General features: G+C 41.3%; 1 protein-coding gene across 2 annotated transcripts in view; it reads left to right on the top strand.

Annotated features, from left to right (window-relative positions):
• The window catches only part of ADCY1 (adenylate cyclase 1), a 480,535-nt gene that overhangs the window by 350,948 nt on the left and 111,535 nt on the right, over window positions 1-18,052 (top strand). For both annotated transcript variants that reach the window (XM_088445657.1, XM_088445656.1), the window contains one exon: window positions 4,708-4,866. In XM_088445657.1, coding sequence (XP_088301783.1) covers window positions 4,708-4,866 — 159 coding nt within the window. The remainder of the gene's footprint in view (window positions 1-4,707; window positions 4,867-18,052) is intronic.

The following is an 18,052-nucleotide window of genomic DNA, read 5'->3' as shown; positions in this document are numbered from 1 at the left end:
AATGGGGCTCTTTTTCACCTCTTTGGCCTGTGCTGTACTTTAAACAGTGCTGATTCTGTGAATCCACTTGTCCCATTGTTACTGTGTGACCAGCTAATGTTAGAGCAGTGCTATGACAGCAAAAAAATTCTGGCTGGTGTGGGGTTAAATCGTTCTCCATGGGTGTTTCTTATTTGCTACATATTTTGCATAGATTGTTATTATGTTTTACTGTAGCCTCAATCCTACTACATACTGTAGCACTGTACAGAGGATAAATAATTGTATGTAAGGCAACTTACCTTTGGCCGTTGTGATTCTGACTGTCGGAATTCTGACAGCTGGCATCCCATCCGCCGGGATCCCATGCCCAACCCCTTTATAATACAGAGAATATTATTGATCAATATATAATATAGAGCTTCAGAGGCTGTCATATAATACAGAGAGTATTAGTGACCACCATATAATACAGAGAACATCAGTGACCACCATGTAATACAGAGAGTTTTAGTGATCACCACATAATGCAGGGATTACTGTATATTTGATCACATTACAACATTCTTTCCTCATCAATAATTACCCTTCCTCAAAACCATTATATACTCCAGCATCATTGTAACAACCCAATTCAATAAAATTAATATTATAAGATCTGACGGTTCTCCGCTATCGATGATGACATTTTTTTGTAACGAGAGATTAGGGTTGTAAAGTTTATGTTCATGCATTAAAAGTTCTAAGAAAAAAAAAGTACAGGGTGTGATCAAGGACGAAGCGGTGGATTTGAAGGGGCTTCTCAGGGCAGGGTCTAGGGTCGTGCAGAACTAGCGGCGGTGCAGCCGCAGCCAGTGGCAATTACAGCAGGCAAGCCAGGTACTATAATGAGTCAAACTGACTCATAGGGGCCCATTTATCATTGAATATTTGAGGTAAAATCCCCGAAAACACCCATTTTCTGGGGGTTTACCACAAATATAAAGTTTCTCCCGGATGTATCAAGGAGGGTCTGCAGCAGGTACGTCCATTAATAACTGTGATCCTTCCATTCCCGCATTTTCTATGGGGGATGCGATGCTGCCACATATACCAATATCCGGAATGCAATGCATTATTGGTCCCCGCAGCTAACGCCATCTGAAGATGGCATTAGCCACTGTAGCCTATGTGCTACCACCGCATAATTAACCGGCGGAGGTTCCCCTGGAACCCTCCCCTGGCAATGGTCGCCAGTCACAAGGACTACGCATGCGCAGCAGCCCCGGCACTGAATGGCAGCTCTCAGGAGACATCACAGGAATGGGCTACTTTCGGAGCCCATGTTCTGGATGATACATCCGGCAGTTATGATCGCATTTTGCAATGCGATCGTGGGCGGTACTGACATACCCTGATCACATTTCAAATGTGATCAGTAAGAAATGGGGGCCATAGTAGTATGCTGGTGGCTGCTGCGGGAGAGGAAAGGAGGCGATCCGTCCAGAGGAGAGTTCCTTCCCCTCATCACACCCCCAGCCCTTCTTCTCTAAGTTGGTGCGACTCTGCACTTCCTGCTTTTGCCATGGTGCTGTCGGGGAGTCTGAAGTCCCCGGCGTGAAAACCATGGTAGCCAGTGGAGAAAGCCCTGGCTCCTCTCTGCCATCCCAGCCCAGCCCTGTACATCACAGCCCAGCCCTGCCTGCTCCTGAAAATAGTAAATTAAATATTTTTATTTACGTGTGTGTGTATATAAATATTTTCAATAAAGGAATTTTTTATATATAATATATATATATATATATATATATATATATATATTTATTATGTTTTGCATACCGGGACAGTCCCACTTTTTGGACAATGTAGCAATGTACCACCTGCAGGACACTGTGGCCGAGGGAGGATGTTTGGGCACTCTGTGATGCATGCTAATTTATTAGAGACTAGTTAGGATACCCGCCGTTGCCCGGGTTGAAGACTGGACCCTGAAATACACCTACAGCCTTTATTTGTTTACATAGTCCTCTCCTATAACCCCATTCCATTGATCCTGAAAAGGATCCCACTTTTTGATAACACTTATGCAAACAGTGACGTAACTACCATGGTTGCAAGGGGTGCGACTGCTATGATGCCTAAGCTGCCATTGTGGCCGTCCACTGCCCCTGCACCCAGTCACGCATACAAGGTGAGTCGGTCCAGTCAGGGCCGCCAAGGGGGGCCTGGGTGTCAGCAGTGTTGATTTCATGTTGGCCCGCCAGCTGCACCGGCAGGCAGACATGGAGAGACAATTCTGTCAGTTGGGAGGCAGCCAATCAGCTGTGGCGGCTCCTGATTGGCTGCCGGTCCATTGCTACTGATTGGTTCATGACAAACCACAAAAAATAATCTTTTTTTCAACTTTTATTATTTTGGGGTGCAGCTGTAAGTACAATACAGTAATATATGCTGCCTCTCAAAAACACAGTTTTTTCTTTACATATCTAAATTGAAATATTACTGTATTTGAGTGTTGAGGCCCCATCAGCTGCACCACAAAGTAAAAAAGTGCGGGAAAAAATGTTGTGGTTTAAAAAAATCTCAAGTCTTTTATAATTCAATTTAGATTTTTAAGGGAGAACTGTATTTTTGAGAAGTAGCATAAAATAATGTACTTACTGGGTGTTGTAGCCCCGTCAGCTGCACCACAAAATAATAAAAGTGGAAAAAATATATTTTTTGTGGTTTTAAAAAAATTTGTTTTATCGAATTTAAAGGTAATATTGTGTGTTTCTGAGAGGCAGCGTGAAATAATGTTACTCTGTGTTCTGGCCCATCAGCTGCATCTCAAAATAATAAAAGTGGAAAAAAAATATTTTTACAGTAAAAAAAAAACTCAAGTCTTTTATAATTCTGTTGCAATAAAAGTGTGTTTAAAATGTCTCTGTGTATTTTTTTTTTCAAATAGATACTATTGTGGAATTACACATCCTAGCAGACCCTGGATATACGGGCTTGCAATTGTAGTTCCATAAGCAACAACAAGTCCAAACAGTCATTTTTGCCACAATAATACTTAATGACTTTATGTCTTTACACTATAACCCTGGAACCAAAATCCCTAGTTGTGCCAAAATGAGACCCAGCATTTATTCAGTGCAGTGATGGGTTTCTGGATAGTCCTGGGTCCCCGCATAGTTTTTGCAGGTATCAATCTCCCAGATGGTGCTGGTTTCTCATTATGACATGGTATAGCTTAGTGTTGGTTGGCGCATTTGCAAGTGAACACAATGCTTGTTGTCTCTTTCCTTTAGCTATAACCAACTTTGGGCCTGATTCAGATTTGGGAACAGAGTAAGAAAGAGTAAGTAATATTCCTTTTACACTTGCTCCAATAACCCTGGTTATTGCATGTGAACGCACAGCAACCCGGGTTACTGTGCAGTATGAAAGGGCGAGGTTTAATTAAACCGGGTCGAGTGACCCAGCATTTAAACCCTGGTCACGAAAAGGGTTGAACGCGTGTTCAACCCAGCTCGTGATGCAGTGTCAATGGGTAACTCGGGTCGGTCCCGTTCTCTACATAGGAAGAGAACATCTCCAAGTGCCGGCTCACCACGTGATGCCAATGACGTCATCGACCCGGCTTTAGTGCTGGGTCGGGCCACCAGTGTGACAGCTGGGTCGCACACGGGATTGGCACATGAACATAATCCCGGGTGCGCCCCGGCAGTCAGATGGAAAAGCGGTATTACTGTGCATCTTGGTAAAACTATGCTGCACTGCAGGTGGGGCAGATTTAAAATGTTTAGAGAGATTTACATTTGGGAGGGGTGTGTCCAAACTGACATCTAAATTACAGTGTAAAAATAAAGCTATCCAGCATTTGTAGGCTACATGCAAAAGCAAACAGTATTTACCTCACATGCAAAAAATTTTATGTATTTTTACCTCTTGCATTGCAACATGGTTAGTACAGATGCACAGTTACTTGCTCTATCTTACTCTATTCCCAAATCTGAATCAGGCTCAACTATGGCACTGATGCTTGTTATTTAATTGTGGTGGAAGAGATAATGTTTTATTTATTTATTAATTTCTAATGTGATTAGTTGTTAAAATTAATAGTTTTCTTGACATATAGAAAGAATCTCCCAGACAGCCAGTACTGGTACTACATGATAACAATAATGCTGATTTAGACAGTTACATAATTTCGCAATAAAGTATTGTAAAACAATAATGGTGCTATGCTGTCAAATCGTGAAGGTGTCATATTATTGATGGCTGTGCCTGTACAGTACATCACAAACATTTTCCTAATTACCAAAGTCTGTTCCTGGTTTGCAACACTTGTCCTATTTTGAAACGCCAGGATTTTTAATTACTGACCAACTGTACAATAACATTTCTTTCTTCATGTTAGGTTAATTATTACAATCTATTCTACTATGTAGGCATAATTGTTATAACTTTGTTGAAGTGGAGTATTCCAAATGCCTTTATTGAAGTGAAATATTCCACATGCAGAAAATAAATACTTCTGAATCAAATTAAGGTTCGTAGATTCACAGGCTCGGCTGCAAAGTGTACCTAGAAATTATTTTAAAATATTGGCCTAGAACCATACAGTACTTCCACTTTGGAACAGGTCACACACACATCACGCCAAGTAGTTCTTTATATATATATATATATATATATATATATATTTCAATCTTTGTAGTCTTGTTTACAACTAAAATTGAATTTATGTATGTCTTTTAGGTCTGTAGCAGAAGCTACTGAAGTGGATCTCAACATGAGAGTAGGATTGCATACGGGTCGTGTACTGTGTGGTGTTTTGGGGCTTCGCAAATGGCAATATGATGTCTGGTCCAATGATGTAACCCTGGCCAATGTAATGGAAGCTGGAGGATTGCCAGGGTATGTTCCTTATGTATGTGCTTGTACAGTATTTTCATTGTAAACAGTCTAATTAATATAAATCAACCAGTTCTCCCTAAAATGTGTGTGCATGTGTGTGTGCATAAATGTACATGCATCAGCCATAACATTAAAACAAACTGCCTAATATTGTGTAGGTCCCTCTTGTGTGGCCAAAACAGCTTTGACCCATGGACTTTACAACGCTTTAAAGGTGTCATGTGGTATACGGTGCCAAGATGTTAGCAGTAGATCATTTAATTGCTGTAATTTGTGAGGTGGGGCTCCATGGCTCGGACTTATTTTCTCAGCACATTCTACAGATGTTTATTCGATCGGATTAAGATCTGGGGTATGTCAACACCTTGAACTCTTTGTTATCTTCGTCAAACCATTCCTGAACAATTTTTGCAGTGTCAGGCCACATTATCCTGCTGAAAGAGGCCACTACCATCAGGGAATACAGTTGCTATGAAGGGGTGTACTTACTCTGCAGCAATGTTTAGGTAGACGGTAAGTGTCAAAGCAACAAAATTGCCAGTACCCAAGGTTTACCAGCAGAAGATTGCCCAGTGTGCATCCTGGTACCATCTCTTCCCCACATAAATGAAGCACATGCACCCAGCAGTACACATGATGTAGAAGAGAATGTTATTCATTACAGGCTACCTTCCATTGCTCCATGGTCCAGTTCTGAGGCTCACGTGCCTTTTGAAGGCGCTTTTGGTGGTGGGCAGGCTTTTTTGTAATGAGTTAATCAATGTTATTCACTCTCAGAGGTTTTAATGTTATAGTTGACTAGTGTATGTATGTATATATATATATATATATATATATATATAACAACAAAATATGACCAGCACTCTACTTAATGTTTGTTAATTACCTGGGTGCCCACACACATGCAGACACCAAAAAAAGGGGGTGAAATTTGTCTTGATATTGCAGCAAGTAGAGAGCAACCAACGTATTCAACATCACCATAAGACAGGTTGGGCGACACCGTCCTTTTTCTCATATAACCACAGGATCTTAGTTATATCCGCTGCCGTTAAGCACTGTAGGCCCCACCCAAGGAAGAGCAAAAACATAAAAACACTCAGAAAAACCCTCGGACAAAATCATAAATATTTCTTCATTTAGATTGAGTGCTGCTTAAGAGAATGTATTATCATGTGGTTTGTAATTTATTCCCACTGTAAAATTTAACACAACGAGATGGAATATTAACATTTAGAGAGTTGCCCGTAAATTACATCTCAAAGAATTATTTCAGGATCAGAAGGGCATAGACAGTGTTCTTGCTCTTAAGATTAGCACACATGCTCTCAAGATTAGCACATTTGATACACCATCCAACAATATGAGTATAAAAACTAAATCACTACAGAAAAAACGTGCATCATTACAGAAATGTTAGAATACTAGATACAACCTTACTAGATTGGAGAGAGATGCACTTACTGAACTTAAAGAGAACACCTTCCGATAAAGGCGGAGCTGTGGTGATACAGGACACAAGTTCCTATAATGAAGAAATAGTGAGGCAGCTGTCAGATGTAAATAGTTATAGGATGCTGGATAATGATCCAATGATATCCATTAAAAATAAGCTTTATCGGACACTTGGAATAAGACAACAGCATAAATATAAATTGTATTGACATGTTTGCTGCAGAATATTGTTACCAACTGTACAGAGAGAATTGCAATCACATGCTATTAGATTACAATAGCTATCATCCAAGACTGCTCAAGGAGAGCCTTCCTGTTTCACAGTTTACAAGAGTTATGTGAAACAATTCAGAGACATCTACTATGGAGATTCAGATTATTGATATGCAAAAGAGATTCCTGGAATGAAGGTATCACCCAAAGATCATGTTTATGCAGGGCTCAACAACTACATGGAGATACTGATCATCATGATAAACAAAAAAACAAAAAGATAAGGAGAACTTTGTCTTTCTGATGATGGTTGATACTGACAGCTATGTGACAAGAACATCCATTAAGAAAAATTGTGATATTGTAGCCACATATCCAAAACTAAAAAAATCCCTTCCAAATAAACCCCCTTATTGCATATAGGAGGGAATCAAGCTTACGGGACTTGCTTATGCGTTTCTAATATATCTGTTAGCACTGACAAGGACAGCTGGTTACCAGCTAACAGAGAGGGTTGTTTTAGGTGATTGAACTGCACCACTTATCGGAGTATGGCTACTGGGTGATTATTCTGCCATCCACATAGTGGAAAAAAAAATCAAATCAAACACATACTTACATGCACATCTGACTATGTGATCTATATTTCCACATGCCGATGCTCTTTTGTTTGTATGGGGAAAACTACTAGACCATTCAAGGACCACATTGCTAATCATAGTGTAACTATACGCTCTGCCCTTAAAATACACAAATCTGATAAACCTGTTGCTCGCCACTTCATAGAAAAACAACATCAACTAGCATTGTTACACTGTATGGTTATTGATCGAGAGGTACCACAACTAATAGGTGGTGACAGAGCTAGAATTCTCTTACAAAGAGAAGCGACTTGGATTAATAAATTAGATGCTGTTTGGCCGAAGGGCTTTAATGAACCAGTACATCTGGCAATTCTCATATAATGGGTGCACTCTAAACAATACTGCTTCATTTTTTTTTTTTTCTTTTTTTTTTTTATCTTTAAATTTTTGGGTTTAATTTAGTAATCTTAAAAGCAGGGGTATTACAGTACACTTGACTGGATCAACAGGGTCAAATTGGGAGCTGCTAATGCTATGGAGGTCACCACTCTCCCAAAATATACGATCGGGAAAACAAGTATAGCTTGTGCTCACCTTTTGAGAGTGCTGTGACTGAATCATATGTGTAATAACAACAGTCTAGTATGAACTATATTAAAAAGGTTTATAGTCTTTAAAAATTATATTATAATATCAATGTAATGTAAAAATGTATTGTCTTTAAAAATTACTTTATGTATCTCATACACATCCTAGGTAGACAGACTTACATAAATACAAGGGTGTGCTGGAATGGAGGATGGGATAAAATGGTAAAAATCACAGAAAAAAATAAATGAAAAATAAAAAATAAAAACTGAATTAAAAAAAAATTATGAAAAAATCTAAAACCCAATCTAACAGAAAATCGTATGTATAAGAAATGTATACATAACAAACACACAGGGTTATCAAGAAAAACAGTCCAGTAGTATATATAATTTAGTAATCTGTTTTCCGGAAACAGTGAATGTTTTTATAAGGACGACAAAGCCACCTGTCATATTTCCAGGGCGACGCTGGACTGGTATACAGAATTCATAAGGGCATATCCAAATGGGTGTGAGGTTTAGTGAGGTAAAAAACCTTGTGCCCCTCGCACCCAATTTTGGAGTACTACTGAAATGCGCGCTCCCGTTACCCATTGTATACAAATAAAAAAAAGAGCTGAAAACCCTGCGACCAATTTTTTTTTATTGGATACCACGGGACACCTGGGAAAGGGCTGCTGGGAGTCCCTGGAGCTGCTGGGAGGCGCAAGGACTGCTGGGAGATGTAGTTCTCCCATTGCCCTTTATGGGGGGGTTATACACTCACACGGGGGGGCAGGTCACACACACCGGGGTCACTTACACACACACTCATAAACACACTCACTCATAAACAGTTGCAAACACTCACACACACTCACGTACTCACCCTGCTGCAGAAGAGGCGGTTCCCGATGCTGGATGCAGAAGACACCTCTTTGAAAGGTGAGTAATTTATGACTAATTAACCTAATTGGAAACTTCCAGTTGCTTACTTAGTCCTTAGGAAGGGGTGTTGCCGGGGTCTCAGAGCAAGTCCCGTTGATTTTTCCTAAAATTAACGATTTTGCGAGAAAGACACGGTCATCTCTATAGAAATCACTGCGTTCCATTTTCAGTCACCTTATTGAATTGCAAAATGCGGGGGCTGCGGGAAAAATCCTGCGCCTCTGGGTTTTTTCATTTTCGCGCACACAATTGGATATGCCCCATTGAGTCTATTGGCTGAGTGTGGCTTTTTACCATGGGAGACTTGTAATGCATCATTCTCTTATAGGCTGATATTTTCTGACTAGCTCCCATGATTCTAGCCTGCACATCCCATGGTGCACTGCACGACACACACTAGACAGGTGGTTTCTAGGATGTGATTTCTGTAGTTCCTGGCCAAAACATGGATTGCTGGAACTGCACCATAGATGTAAGCGACATATTTACATGGATGCTCTATGTGATAGTGTTAAGCACCCAATGTGTATGTTTTTACAGTAGGTTGACCAATTTATTTTATTTAATTAAATGTAATGAGTGTTCTCTGGGTCTTACGGTGATGTTGTATAATGTTCCTTGACAAAGGTACTGTGGGGATCGAAACGTTGGTATTTTTTTATTTGCTACTATTCTATAATAAAAACAAATTTCTATGGTACTACTGGAGAGTGCAGCCCCATTTTTTGGTATGTATTTTTGACTGGAATTGATGTTTCCAAGACAATATATTGTGTGTAACAACCCAGGATAATATTTGACTGTTGATGTGGAAGAGAGAGGGGGAGAGATAGAGAGAGAGAGAGAGAGAGAGAGAGAGAGAGAGAGAGAGAGAGAGAGAGAGAGATGCAATATGCGGGATTCAGGATTTAATTTTCTGAATGAGAATATATGGAAAGCATGTTATACAATGAAAATTAGTCATAATGGTCCTTGTGCAAAATGTAAAGTGTTCCAGAGCTAACTGAACACACCAAAATGATGGCATGACACTACTATATCATCAGGGTATTGGGATGCACTGTATATTTTGCTAGACTATTTTTGGACTCGTGTATAGATGTTGCAAGCATTAAATAAGATTTAATGCAAAGCAATTTAAGTGCATTGTTTTGTTATTTAATAACAATCTCATTTGGCATCTTGACTAGTTTGCCTAGCAATATCACAACTTGCCTCTTTGTTAACCCTTAATGCAAATAGTAAAACTACATTCTGAGAAGATTTAGTATTTTAATCTGCTCGACTCCTAAACTCAAAACCCTTGACATGCCATTAAATTATAATGGATGGGCATGTGTTCAAGCTTTTCTGTTACTTTCTAAGGGCAAGTACAGGATTTGCAAGGGAGGTATCTGTACATGTACTATATATACAATTGGGGGCATATTTACTAAAGTGCAGGTTAATAGAAGTGGAGGTTTTGCCCATAGCAACCAATCAGATTCTAGCTATGATCTTCTAGAAGGTGCTAGATAAATGATAAGTAGAATTTGATTGGTTGCTGTATGCTAAAACTCCACTTCTAAAAACCTGCACTTTAGTAAATATTAGAGATGTGCGCCGGACCATTTTAGCTGGTTTTGGTTCTAATTCGTCGTCCGGTGTTGGTTTTGCCAAAACGCCGTGACTGATTTTAGTTTTGGATTTTTTCCAAAAATTTACAAGAAAAGCTAAAATGACATAATTTGGGCCTTTTTTGTTCTTAGAGTATTATTAACTTCAAATAACATTAATTTCCAGTAATTTCCACTCAATTTTGACCACCTCACAATACTATTCACCAATATAAGCCAATGGCTGGCTGGCTAAACTAAGAAACAGAGCAGTGGCACAAATACACGGCAGTTATTTCTGTTTAAAAATGTTTTGCAAAATAGTAATGTGATCAATCAGCCTTTTTGTTGAGCAGTTCCCCAAAATCTCCTCAACCATAAAAGCAGCATTTCGTACCTGCAGGTTGGATACAGTGCAGATTACAGTGCGGGTTGGATACAGTGCGAGTCGCATACAAAGCCTGATTCAGTAAGGATCGCAACTGCGATTGTAACAGTGATTACGCAGTCTCACTGCAATAGTATGTTAATCCATTGCAATCACTATGTCGCCGCAGCACAACATAAGGATGTCCACTTTACCTTACACACATCCATAATCCTTCACAAAACCATCGGTAACATCAAGTACCATCGAAGCCTCATGCACACTTGCACAAGCTCTGAGTTTACTCAGAAATTGCTAACCTCGACGCTCACTATAAGTACTCAAGCTGCGTAAGGCATCGCAGTGGATAATTTATGCACGCCCCTGCAACGCCGTTCAAATGCACTGGCACGCCTGCCTTTCGCCAATTACCCTACCGTCACCTCCCACAAATGGCACCTCATGTCAATTACTCAGCAATGGGTCTGCTTAGTCACTGCGATCGCAGTCCCAATCGCAGGGGCCGGTTTGCGCACACGCACTGCGATGTATACACATGCACAGTACACAACAATCGTCCAATTGCATGCATATTAGCAGTTGCGATCCTTGCTGAATCAGGGCCACAGTGCTGGATACAGTTCGGGTTGCATACAATTTGGGATACAGTGCGGGTTGGATATAGTACGGGTTGGTTTCAGTGTGGGACGGATACAGTGTGGGTCAGATACATTGCAGGATACAGTGTGGGTTGGATACAGTGCGAGTTGCATACAGTCCTGGTCGCATACAGTGCAGGATACAGTGTGGGCTGGATACAGTGTGGGTCGGATACAGTGGGGGTCAGATACATTGCGGGCCAGATACAGTGAAGGTCAGATACAGTACAGGTTGCATACAGTACGGGATACAGTGTGGGTTGGATTCAATGTGGGTCAGAAACATTGTGGGTGGGATACAGCGCAGGTCATATACAGTGTGAGTTACAGTGCAGGTCAAATACAGTGCTGGTTGGATGGATACACCAATGGTGCACTTACTGTGACAGAGGGTGCCGGTGTTGTCCTCAGTGCAGTGGTGCCGGTGGTGTCGGGCGTGCGGGGCTGGTGGTGGTGTTGGCCATGTGGGGGTGGCGGCGATTACCTCAGTGTAGGAGTGCTGGCAGTGGCAGAAGTTCAGGAGTGCCGGCAGTGTTCTCAGTGCGGGGTGCCAGCAGTGTCTGCAGTCCAGGAGTGCCGGCAGTGTTCTGAGTGCGGAAGTGCTGGCGGTGTAAGCAGTGTGGGGGTGCCAGTGTTGTCCTCAGTGCGGGGTTGCTGGCCGTGTCGGAAGTTCAGGGGTGTCGGCGGTGCGGGGGTGGTGCCAATGTGTCCTCAGTGCCGGAGTGCTGGCGGTGTCGGCAGTTCTGGAGTGCCAGCAGTGTTCTGAGTGTGGAAGTGATGCCAGTGTTGACAGTGCAGGATTGCCAGTGCTGTCCTCAGTGCAGGGTTGCTGGTGGTGTCAGCAGTGCTGGGGTGTGGTGGTGTCACCACTGCAGGTTGCGGTGTCCTCAGTGCAGTGGGGGCCAACATCTCGCCTCCGTTTGCCCCATTGAAGTCTATGGGGAACCGTGACAGAAGACTCTCTCAGTCAATCAGTGGTCAGCCCATTGATTTCAATGGGACTTTTGAAATTGGTGCCCGAGCCAAAACCGCGATATACAACAGTGGGATCTCGAGGTATTGGCTTGGGTAGGGATCCGAGGCAGACAGGGAGATCCTGAAAGTTCGGCGTGTTTGAATTCCAAGGAATCCAAACCGCTCATCTCTAGTAAATATAAACCTTACAGTTACTTTGAGAACATTCTAAGTAAGGGGCTTGAACACCAAATTGCCTATACCATATTCATACACTTAACTTCTGAGCTATCACTACTAGTGTGATTTCTGTGCACCTTGTCAATAATAATTTTCAGTTAAATGCCCCTGTATTTAAAATAAAGAATGCTCAAAATACCATGCAGGGGACTTGAGCACCCAACCTCACACACCACAATCAGAATTTTATTTCAAGAGCTATTGGCTCTTATGTTGCAAACCTAGTATTTCTTACTAAAAGAAGCTAGTTGTAATTGCCACTTTAAAACAATTCAGTTAAGCAGATCTATATAGTTTCCAGTAACTCATTATATAGATCTGCTTAGCTACAATGGTTTAAACTGACAATTACAACTATCTTCATATAATTAGAATTACAAGCCTTCCTATGCAGGAGCAAATAGCTCTATGTGTCTGACCACGATATATGAGGTTGGGATTTCAATTTCCCCTGTATGGCATGCTGAGCAAAGTATGTATTAAATATATGGGGATTTAACAGAAGGTGCACATATCTCCTATATTTACGGGAGCCAATTAAACATGCCCATCCCCAAAATATCAGTAGAACATTAGAAACAATTTTCCGATGGTGAGGAAACATTGGATTCTCACTATTGCAGGGTTAGCTATTGCAGAGATGAAGAAAGTATCCATCTCAGTATAAAATTAGTCCATCAGGGGAAAATTTCTGGGTACTTCACCGCACTGCATGCAGTCAGGGCAGTTAAGAGCAGGAGCGGGTGAAGGGGGCGTGACCTAATCATGGGAGGCATGGCCACGCCCCCTTAGGGGTGCTGGGGAGGGAGGCGTTGTGAGGCCCTCAGCCCAGTGAAAATCCAAGGTGCGCATGATTAGGATGTACGCTCCCCCCCCAAAGGCAGAGGAGACTGCAGCAAGCAGAAAACAGCATCAAGCCCTTCCTGGTTCTAAGCTCCACCTCCTGAGGAAGGACAACAGGTCAGAAATGCGTAGATGGTGGAGTAAGGAGCAGGAACTGCCTAACAGGCGGTACTGTTTCATCTTTGTGGATTGTTCCCATATGGTTTTCCCCCTTGTTTTCATCTTGTTGGAGGACTATCTCTGAGTATTCCTGGGTAATCGGATATGTATTTATAAACCATATTGTGGATATTCCATTGCCACCTGCAGTCCTAATACTGCTTCATGTTTTTAATATTTTTTATATATGTGATGTGGTCGTTTGTCTTTTATGGTTCCAAATTGGAATAAAAAGTTTTTTTAGAAAAATACATTTTTTTTTTTGGTACCAGTTCTGTATGAGAAGGGAACCTCAAAAATAAACCTTTATGCGCAAGAGCCAAGGGGGATAAACGGTGAGTGTTTGTCCATAGACCCGTAAGGAGTGTGATTTGTTCAAGGAGAGAGGAAGTGTTTTATGGCATGTGGTGAGTTCTATCCATTATATGCAAAAGAAAAAGATCCTATATTTTGGAGTGAAGCATTGGTGAAGATACACATTAAGATGGAGGTGGACACCTTATAGATTTCTTTATACAGACTGCACTAGTGACACTATCTTTTTGTTTTGTAAAGGTTGTATACTGAGGTTTTTGGGTGAACCTGAGATAGGACACAGCAGCGACCTGTGGTCGCGAGTTACTACTTTCTTTTTTCTGTATATTGCTGTGAGCCCCTCAGCCCAGTGCAAATCCAAGGTGGGCGTGATTAGGATGAACGCTCCCCCCCACAGGCAGAGAAGACTGCAGCAAGCAGAAAACAGCATCACGCCTGTACATTTCTTGGATTTCTGCTCGCACCCCCTTGACAGTGCGCTGAATTGAATAGCTCCGGAAGCTCCCTCCCAGCGCTATTTAATTTGTGGTCAAAGGAATCGAGCCCAGTGAATTACAAATGACTCAGGGCTTTAACAGATACCAACTTTAGCACCTGAAAAACAAACTGCTCAAACACTCTGCAGCACCCAAGAGTGCTGACCCTTCTCCTAGTAGAGTGAAAGTCATATATAAACTGTATTTTTCCCATGTACAGCACAGTGAAAAATGTTAGCACTTCAAACAATAATGAATCCCTGAAATGATTGGAGCCAATATAATTTTAGAGGGACCCAAGATTACGACATATTTTTAGTTACAGAAAAACAGTTGTATTCTTTGCCCATCATACTCTTCCTCCTTGTCTAATGTTATTGTAATCTCAAGTACGATAATTACTATTTAAATCAGCTGATATGTCACATCATTTAACAATCACAGTACATGTCCAAATTAATATTACCTGCAAATGTTTTCTACTGAGAGGAGAATTACACTTTTAGTTTACTTGAAAGGAGGGCTATTGTTTTCTAACTTAGAATGGCTTCTATTAAAATGGGTAACTCTAATCAATCCAAACAGATGTTTGGGTTGCCCATCTATCTTTGTCACCCTGTAGTATGTGGAAATTTCTGTGCTATAAAAATAGTACAACCTTTTCATATTGTTAACCGCACTCGAGTATTGCAAACATTTATGTTATTCTTATAGGATTCACTCATTTATGATGTTATTATGCTATTATATAATGGTGCATGCATGGTTAGACAGGATGTCCAACTGAGTTGGACATCAATGCCAATTCTGACTGACTTAGGGGGTCATTCAGACCCACTCGCGAGCGGCAGTACGCTCGCAAGTGGGTCGATATTCCCCACTGCGCATGCGCACGACGGAGGGAGCTCCGTCGTGCGCATGCGTGAGACCCGGCGAGCGACTGGCTTTCCATTGCTCGGGGTCTCGCACCAAAGGAGGCGTGCTGTCGATGTTGATTGACAGCACGCCCCCTTTGGTGGGCGTGCCGGGGGCAAGCCTGCCAGACAGAGGCGTTCCCATGGGAACGCCTACCGTCTGAAGCCGGCCCCACTGACATCACTAGTGATGTCAGTGGGAGTAATTTTGGCTCTGATAGAGCCAAAATCACTCCTGGCCTTGCGGCTGGGAAACCCGACCGCAGGGTTTCCTTCGTAAGTCCGATGGTCGCGATGGTCAAGACCATCGCGACCATCTTTTTGCACGCTCGTATATGCTGTGGGTGGTGACCCACAGCTATACGAGTGTCCAGGAGGATGCTCCATTTTAATGGAGGAGGGCCCTGATTCAGAGCGAGCGCTCTGGTCAGAGCGTCCGGCTCTGAATCAGGGCCTTAGTTCATCCATCAGGTTAGCAAATTGTAAATGCAAATGAAAGAGAAATAATGTTTTATACTGTGCTTATAAACTGTTGAGAAGCAATAGAGTACCATACTATATAGACTTTTTCTTAGAAACAAAATTAGTAGCAGTATTCTCTACAGTACATGATGTACAGTATGTGGCATACGCCAAATTTTAATTTGTTAAGAAATTAAACACACACAGAGCATAGTATTGTACAGTACAGTAAAGAATAGGTTACATGGGATGGGTATGGGATGCCGGCACTAAGGATCCCGAGGATCAGAATCCTGACACCGGCATCCCAACAGGGTTAGGATACCGACACCTGTCAGTAAGTATCCTTACCATACCTCTAACCCTAACCCTTCGTCCCTGCTGCCTAAACCTAGCTCTCACCCCCTAGTGCCTAAAACTAACCCCCTAACCCCACTACTTACCGGCATCATGTCAGTTCTTGGATTGTGATTGGTGTCGGGATTCAGGTGTCGGCATTATGAGCGCTGTCATCTCAACAGCCAGGATTAAAACTACATCCCGGTTACACAGTTCATAAAAGATAATAGAAATGTTAGCTTGTGTGTATACTGCATAGTTTCATTTAAAGCACACAAGAAGAGCAAAAGCAATTCCGCACAGGACTGATAAAGAAAAATATGTAACATACCAATGTATACATACATGTATATTAAATGTGGATAAATTCCCTGTGTGAAATGGAAGTTGTGGGTGGTGCTCCAATGGAGTAATGTAATAAATACATACAACACAAATATCTCCTGTAAAGAAGCAGGATAGACAGAAGAAAACACTCCTTTTTGGGGCACTCATATTAAAGAGGGGGTAGCAGGTGACGTATGCGCGATATTTCGCGCGATAAAATATCCTGAGAAGTGCAGGGGAGAGATTCGCAGAGACAGGTCTTTCTCACAAGCTCTGTCCCTGCATGCAATATTTGATACATCCTTGCAATGTATTCAAATATCGCATTGTGATTTTGGGCAAATTTATCACATCCCATCTGCATCTGCGGATTGTGATACATATGCCCCTATGGTCATATGGTAATTTCTGTAAGGTGGATCAGTCCTTACTTTTGACTGGAAAAAAATTAGGCAAAATATTGATATGATTCTCAAATAACATATATTATAAAACAGTGGGTTGTTCCCTGTCTCTGTTACTGTCACATCACATCTACAGCATTACACAAATCATATAATAAGAGTTATAACAGGCCATATACCTGATAAATATGTTTGTGTTACTAGGAAAAAAGATGGTGATATACTAATGAAATGTAGTACTAGGGAGTACTAATAGATCTTACATAGCGAAAGTCTATCTAATCAAAAACATTCATTCAGTTGCAACAATATATCAAGCACTGTACACCTTCAAATAAAAAAAACGCATGAATCAAACATGATGGGAGCCTATGTTTCAACCTTTTTCATAAAATTATGTAGAAACTGCAGTTTCTGCATCATTTTATGAACTGTTGTTATGTACTAATTCACAGAAATATCTGGCAATGTAATTAGCACTGCAGATCTCAATCACCATTTTTCTCAATGGGGACTATGATCTCAGCCCTACTATATGTACCCAACTCCTTGGCCCCGATAGAATACACTATCTTCAGATGGTGGAAAAGATTTTAAGCCTATGAAGGATTTACTTGCAGGAAAGAGATCTTCCGATCTCTCTCCAGCAGCCTCCAGCTGGCGATGGAAGCTGGCGCTGTGTCAGCTTCCGCAGGAGACGTCTTTCACAAACATGAAAGACTTCTACATAATGCTGGGGATATAACTCGCAGGGACAGCGGTTATCGCAATGACCCCAGACATACAACAATGTCATTAAAAAGTATCTTCAGAGTAACGAAGAACAAGGAATCCTGGAAGTGATGATATGGCCCCCACAGAGCCCTGATCTCAACATCATCGGGTCTGTCTGGGATTACATGAAGAGACAGAAGGATATGAGCAAGCCTACATCCACAGAAGATCTGTGGTTAGTTCTCCAAGATGTTTGGAGCAACCTCCCTGCCGAGTTCCTTCAAAAACTGTGTTCAAGTGTACCTAGAAGAATTGAAGAATTGATGCTGTTTTAAAGACAAAGAGTGATCACACCAAATACTGATTTGGTTTAGATTTCTCTTCTGTTCATTCACTTTGCGTTTTGTTAACTGATAAAAAAAACTATTAACACTTCTATTTTTTTAAAGCATTCTTACTTTGCAGCATTTTTTCCACACCTGCCTAAAACTTTTGCACAGTATTGTATATAACAAACCTGTGGGATAATATCAACCAGGACATTATATAGAACAGTTATATAAACAAAAAAGAATGTAAAATAAATATTATTTTCTAAAATAGTCCAAAGAATATCATCTACCAACAGTTATAAATTATGGATGTGAAT

The sequence above is a fragment of the Taudactylus pleione genome, unplaced genomic scaffold (assembly GCF_031769625.1).
Source record: "Taudactylus pleione unplaced genomic scaffold, aTauple2 ptg000386l, whole genome shotgun sequence".
NCBI classification, from domain to species: domain Eukaryota; kingdom Metazoa; phylum Chordata; class Amphibia; order Anura; family Myobatrachidae; genus Taudactylus; species Taudactylus pleione.
Note: the sequence above shows the minus strand (reverse complement) of the source record. Positions and strands in the feature narration are given on the sequence as shown.